General features: G+C 41.7%; 1 protein-coding gene across 2 annotated transcripts in view; it reads right to left on the reverse strand.

Moving 5' to 3' along the window:
* caprin2 (caprin family member 2) overlaps positions 1–3,503 on the reverse strand; it is a 74,948-nt gene extending 71,445 nt beyond the window's left edge. The window contains exons 1-2 of one of the 2 annotated variants that reach the window (XM_078221210.1): positions 2,945–3,503; positions 1,576–1,635 (exon numbers count right to left, since the gene is read on the reverse strand). In XM_078221210.1, the coding sequence (XP_078077336.1) occupies positions 1,576–1,635; positions 2,945–3,190 (306 nt within the window). In that variant the 5' untranslated portion in view covers positions 3,191–3,503. The remainder of the gene's footprint in view (positions 1–1,575; positions 1,636–2,944) is intronic. The other variant, XM_078221209.1, reaches the window with a different exon arrangement.
* Positions 3,504–7,299: the final 3,796 nt, after the last annotated feature.

Here is a 7,299-nt window from a genome sequence, read left to right on the forward strand (position 1 = left end):
TGAGTAGTTGGGAACTGTTTAAAATATTTGCACCAGTTTTTTAAAAAGCATAATTCTAATCAAAGTTGTTTTCTCCTGCAAAATAGGGAATCAAGCCTTCAATAATTAAGTGAGTGCTTTTGTCCCTTACTTGTTTGTAACTGCCTTTTTCCCCCCCTCAACAAGTAACTTCTCATTAGGTCACAAAACAACCAAAAAAATACCGCAGCAATGCAATTCATCTGGGAGGAGCTCATTTGATTTTTCCTCTTACCTCTCCCTACATATTGCACAATAGAGAGAGACAGACAAAATGATGGTGCTTATAGGGAGAGGAAAGATCCATTTCTGGTGATGGATGTCCCCATTCTTGATCATGTCAAGTTTACTGATTCTCTAGCTTTACACAACCAGCTGCTCTGGTCAGCATAGGCCAGAAGAGGAGGGGTAACAAATGCAACAATTACAAAGGTGGTGATTTAAATGCCAGATGTCACAAACAAGGTGCCAATGTGCATAGGCACCACAGGATAATGTTACACAGAACCTGCTGTGGCTCCTACTCATCTTACTCCAACTTCTGGAGTTCCCAACAAGGACCCCATCCCATTTCTCATCCAAATGCCATGTCTCAATTGATTATCGGGATTCATGATCAAAAATTTTCTCCAATTAAACTTTGGGAAGCTGGAAACCATTATCTTTAGCCCCCTCCTCAAACTCCATTCCCTAGCCACTGTCAGGCTTCGTAACCTTAATTGATCCCAAGAGAAGCACAACCCTACATCAAGTCCATCATAGAGATAGTTTGCTTCCACTGTCATACAACACTGCCTTTTGGGAAACCCTCACCCATGATCATGTTACACCAAGATTTAACTGTTCCATCGCTCTCCTAGTTAGCACCTTTAAAAAGAGGAAGTCATTCAACTTCTGCTGCCTGGATACTAACTTGCCACCTATGCTCAGAGTTGTTTGATCACAGATATCACCCTCACTTTCAAAATTCCTGTATGGCCTCTTGATCACCAAACCTACCAGCCTGTTCACCGATCAAGTCTCAAATGGCTGAGTGTCAGATTCTGCCTGATCAAGCTCTTAGTGCAACATTTGCAGGACATCTCACCATAAAAGGCAAAATACAAACTGAAACAGTGACAGGCAGATGAAGTTTGGATCAGCTAAAATCAAGGGTTGGTGAGCAGCGTACAAAACGATTCCAGACTTTGGGTATTGTCATTTGCATGCTCAATGTAGTTTCATTGCAGTATTTCATTGTAGTTTCATTGGAGTGTATTTTGCATCCAGAATCCAGCAAAAAACTGCCAATAGCTGTGAAAGCCTCACTTCACCCTTTAAGTTGGCAATTTAATATCTCCAAAGCAAGACTTCATACAAAATCTAGTTTAAGTGGTAAGATGATGCACAAAGTAATTGTGCCTGTACAGGTAGCCCAGGGAATGCCAAAATTGTTCAAGCTTAATGGAAGAGAACACTGTCAATTTGATAAGAACAATGGCAAGTGTTGTGCAACCGGAAAATAATCAGTTTAGAAGATTACCAGCCCCCAGTATGAATCAATTCAAACATACATACCAACTGATCCTGATTAAGTTCTTCTCGTTTTAGGCGTTCTTTATAGTCATCCAGTTTTGCCTGGAAAAAGAATGAGACCACATGGTCATGCATCTTGAGTATTCGCTCACTTTTTTAAAACAAAAAGTGTTCAACTGCATTTCCATTGTTAAATTCATTAAACTATATTCAATAGCAGAAATACTTCTGTTTCACAATGTAACCTCAATGTCAAGCTGCAACATTCCTGTCATCCACTGAAAGATGTAAAGTGCACAAAATGCTGCATAAAACAAGCAACATTACAAGCTTCACCACAAAGAGGGCAATGGTAGGTCAATTGCCGCATGCATTCCAACAGGACACATGGTGAACCAATTCCTTTCTGTGAAGTATGAAGCAGCTTTCGAGCAAGTTACTTAGACTGGCACGTTTCAGCAATAAAAAAAACACAACCGGCTTACTAACACAAGGTAAAAACGTGCTGGAAAATGAAACTCGGCAGTTCCCATATTGGATTCTGCACAGATACTGCCAGACCTGCTGAGTTTTCCCAGCACCTTTTGGTTTTTATTTCAGATCTGCAGCATCCGCGATATTTTGCCTTATTCACATTACAACCTTTTTTTGGAAGGTCGATAGAGAGATTTATGCAAACAACTCCAGCCTGGGGACACAGGTCCGTCTGAAGCAAATGTATATTTGAAAATGTAAGCAATGCAAAAGGGACCAAGCTCCCTGGTGAGTGTGCAAAGGGATTACACATTTGGGCTGTTTATGTTATGTGCAGTGATTTATCACTGAAGACAACTGGGGCAGCGAATGCAATTTAGACAAACATGTTCTGTGTGTTTGTGACTGCAATATTATTGAATGTTGCCCAGGGTGAACTAGTGTCCAGTTTTATTTAGAAACCTATTGGCATTATTTAGAATGCCAATACGGCATTCACTATGCTGCTATTTTAATCTTCCGCAAATTAGTGTTTAAGCATTCCACGTTTTTTGGGGGGTTGAGAAAGGGTGGAAATCTAGCTGCGCAATCTGGGCGCTGCCCCTTTTAACACTTCAAATGCAAAACCTGTGTCCTCAATGTAGAAAAGTAAGGTTACCTGTACTGTTTAAAAAAAAACCAAAAACATTTTTGCGTAACGAGTAGCAAAACAATGCATTGGAAAAATATATATTTTAAAATTACAAAGTTTCGGAGTTGAATGATTTTTGTTTCGCGGATGGGAGAGAAGTGTGTAACCCAATGCAATGCAGCTGGACTGCAGCAACTGACACTGCAGAAATTATCCAGGTAACATTAAATGGATTCAGAGCCATAGGAGAGAGGGAGGAGAGAGGGAGGAGGGGGTTATGAGGAGAGGCGGAGATGCTCATGTTACCTTCCTTTTCTCAATGTTTCGGATTTTATGCTTGAGGCAGATCATGCCATTCTCCAAGTACGTCTCGTATGCCTGATATTGGCTGCTAGCCGCCGCCAGAGCCTGGATGAAGGGGGCCGGCCCCTGGACCACGGCGCTACTGCTGCCTCCTCCTCCTCCACCAACGCCACCGTTGCTGCTGCTACTACCGCCGCCTCCTCCACCGCCGCCGCTGGAAGGCGACCTCTTCTCGGCTTTCATCTTCATCTTTCACCGGCTGTTGCTACCGCTGCTGCTGCTGCTGTTGTTGTCTATGAAGCTGCTCCGGAGGGAGGGGAAGACAGGCAGCATAGAAGCTGAACCATGGGAGAATGGAGGGGGGGAGTGTGCTGAGGGAGGCTGTCCAGCTGCCGCTACACCACTGGGTTGTGAAGTGGATATTGGGGGGTTGGGGGGTGCTGCTGCTACATCCTCCCGCCGGACTCTAGCCCGGCCTCCGGCTCGCGCCGCCGCTTTTATGTCACCGAATCCTGTGGGGTTTTTTTCTCTCCCTGCCGACACCACGTTCCATTGCGTCCCCCCAACGTTCCAATCAAACAGCACGCGCACCCCGCACCCGCCGTCCAATCCCCCCCTCCCCCAGCATTGCAAAATACCATTTTTTTTAAAAAATAAAGATGCACTTCACATCCTTATTCTTTTTGCAATTAAATGCAACGGGCAGATCGATTACAACCAACTCGCCATGTGGAACCCTTTGCAACATCAATCTGTAACATCAAAAGACAAATCAGTGCAACATGTACAAAATTAAAATGCAACATTTGTATTTGAAGCCCTCTTGCTTTATATCAAAGCGGATGCTGGTGGAATCTGTCTTGTTTTACCACCCCCCCCCCAAAAAATATTTGCAATGAACCTTGATTTTATTTATTTTTGTATTTCTATTTGTAAAGTTGCATTGCCCCATCATAGTGTGATATATTGTCTTGAAGTTTGTACTCTTCCTTAGTGTTGGAATTTTTATGTTTGCCCCACTCTATCATGATGTGGATGTTTGCCCCACTCGGTCATGGTAGGCATGGTCGTTAACCACAAATGATAGATTCTAAACGAACCTTCCGTGCAAAGTGCCAAATTAGATGAAATAATTATATTATTCTAAAAAATATATTTTGCCCAATCTGTTGCATATTCAGTTCACTGCCTTTTTGTTGAAGGTTATGGAGCAGATTTCCGAGGTTGAGCAATCAGCAATACAGGAACTGTACTATTCTGCTGTTATTTAAAGGGACACAGTTTAAAATGCAAAGAAAAATGTTTCCATTTGTAAACAAGCACCACGTGATGACATCAATTATATCAAAATAGCTCATTGCGTCACTGACTGACACGCGATGACGTAGGGGAGGTGTTTGTCAATCATTGGTGGTGAGTTTCCCAGAGCAGTGTTTATTCAGAAGTCTATTTGCACCCCAAAAAATGATTTATCCCTTCATCTATACCAAACAATGTGGAAACCAGGATTAATGGAAATCTAGTTCTGAATTATTAGGCTGTAAATGGCTCCCTGAGGTATCTTTCCCCACTCGTTTTTCCCTAGACAATACCATAGAAACCCTACAGTGCAGAAGGAGGCATTCGGCGGATCTGCACCAACGCTCTGACAGAGTGTCTTATCCAGGCTCTCTCCCCCGCCCTATTCCTGTAACCCTGCACATTTACCATGGCTAATCCATCTAACGTACACATCTTTGGACTGTGGGAAGAAACCGGAGCACCCGCAGGATACCCACGCAGACACGGGGAGAATGTGCAAACTTTGCACAGACAGTCACCCAAGGCTGGAATTGAACTCAGGTCCCTGGCACTGTGAGGCAGCAGTGCTAACTGCTGTGCCACCATGTCAACAACTCTCTGAATGCGACTTAAGTCTCATCCCAGCCCCTCCAACCCCTCTCCCTCCAGTCAAACTCCATTGTGAGAACAAACCCTACTGGGCGGCATGGTAGCACAGTGGTTAGCACTGCTGCTTCACAGCTCCAGGGACCTGGGTTCGAATCCCGGCTTGGGTCACTGTGTGGAGTTTGCACATTCTCCCTGTGTCTGCGTGGGTTTCCTCTGGGTGCTCCGGTTTCCCCCCACAGTCCAAAGATGTGAGGGCTATGTTGATTGGCCATTCTAAATTGCCCCTTAGTGTCCCGGGATGCATAGGTTAGAGGGATTAGTGGGTAAATATGTAGGGATGTGGGGATAGGGCCTGGGTGGGATTGTGGTTGGTGCAGACTCGATGGGCCTCTTTCTGCACTGTATGATTCTATAATTGCAGGGGAAATTATTCTTCTAATCTTCTTTCCTAATGCAATGTTACTTCCCTGCAGCAGTAGAGCTTAAGAAATAGGAGCAGTAGCAGGCTGTATGGCTATTCAAGCCAACTCCATCATTCAATAACAGTTACATGAATTAAAGGCACAAATAGAAGCAAGTCTGAAAGCCATTACCAAGACATATTGCAAGGGCATCAATGTTTGAAACCAAATATTCAAGAGCGCTTGATATTTCAGATTGATAGACAGCAAGGAAAAGAGGGTAGGATGCCTCTGCTAATAAAGGACGAGATCAGTATAGTAGTGAGAAATTATCATGGCTCGGAAGATCAAGATACAGAATCAGTTTGGGTGAACATAAGAAATAGCAAGGGTCACTGATGGGAATCGTCTATAGGCACTCAAAGTAGCTACTGATCAAACAGAGTATAAAGCAAGAAATACTGCAATAATTGTGAGAGATTTAATTTTCATATTGATTTGACAGATCAAATTGGCAAAGGAAACCTTGAAGACGACTTGCTAGAATGTATTTGGAACAGTTTCTCAGAGCGATACATTGTAGAACCAACCACAGTATAGGCTATTTTCAATCTGGAAACGTGTAACGAGACGGGATTAATTAATGATCTCACAGTAAAACATCCTCTAGTGAAGAGTGAGCATAACATGGTGGAATTTCAAATTCAGATTGAGGGTGATCAACTTGGGTCTTAAATTTTAACTTGAAGGCAATTACAAAGTAATGACAAAGTGGTTAAATGTGGACTTGAAAATTGATTAAAAGGTAAGAGAGTAAATAAGTAATTGCAGAAATTTGTGGAGATATTTCAAATTTCTCAAAAAGGTATGACTGAACTTCAAAAATAATTAATTGACTGTAAAGTGCTTTGAGATGTCTAGTGATTGTGTTATATAAATTCATGTATTTTTTCTTTATATTCCATTTGAGAAAGACTCTACCAGAAGGATGAACTAGCTACTTAAAAGTCAAAGATGGTATCAAAGATTGAGAAATTTTAGAAGCAAACATAAGATTTCTAAACAAAAGGAAAAATAAATAAATTATGAGAGTAAACCAGTGAGAAATATAAAATCAGACACTCAGAGCTGCCACAAATATATAAAAAGGAAGAGAATAGCTAAAGTAAAATGTTGATCCCTTGGAGGATGAGACTGGGGAGTTAATAATGGGAAACAAATAAATGACATCTTTTGAACAAATATTTTATACATGTATTCATGGCAGAAGTAGCAAATCAAGAAGAAACGGAAAGAGGAACTTAAAACAATCGTTATTATTAGGAAAAACTAGGCAAACTAATGAGACCAAAGATTGTCAATTCCCTTGGACCTGATGGTTTGCTTCCTGGAATCTTTAATGAAGTAACTGCAGATATAGTCGATGTATTGGTTGTAATCTTCCAAAATTCCCTACATTCTGGGAAGGTCCCAGTGAATTGGAAAACTGCACATGTAACTCTCCTATTCAAGACAGACAGCAAAAAAACTGTTGGCCAGTTAGCCTAACATCTGCCATTGGGAAATTACTGGAATCCATTATCAAGAAAGTGGTTGCAGGGCATTTAGAGAATCATAATGTAATCAAGCAGAGTTAACATGGTTTTATGAAAGGGCATTGCGCTTGACAAATGTATTAGAGTTATTTGAGGATGTAACAAACAGGGTGATTAAAGGGGAACCAGAAGATGTGGTATATTTGGGTTTCTAAAGGGCATTCAATAAGATGCCACATTAGTTAGTTCACAAGAGCTCATTGTGTGTGAACTAATTAGCATTGGTGGGAACTGACTAAGTAACAGAAAGCAGCAACTGAGGATTAATGGGTAATTTTCAATATGGCAATTTGTAACTAGTGGAGTGCTACAGTGATCAGTGCTGGGGCCTCAACATTTTGCAATTTGTATTAATGACTTGGATGAAAGGACAGATTGCAGCCAAACTTGCTGATGATACAAAGGTAGATAAGATTGTAAGCTGTGAGAAGGACATTAGGGGCAAAGCAGTGTCATAACTCTAATGCCAGGA

Source organism: Mustelus asterias, chromosome 9 (assembly GCF_964213995.1).
Source record: "Mustelus asterias chromosome 9, sMusAst1.hap1.1, whole genome shotgun sequence".
Taxonomy (NCBI): domain Eukaryota; kingdom Metazoa; phylum Chordata; class Chondrichthyes; order Carcharhiniformes; family Triakidae; genus Mustelus; species Mustelus asterias.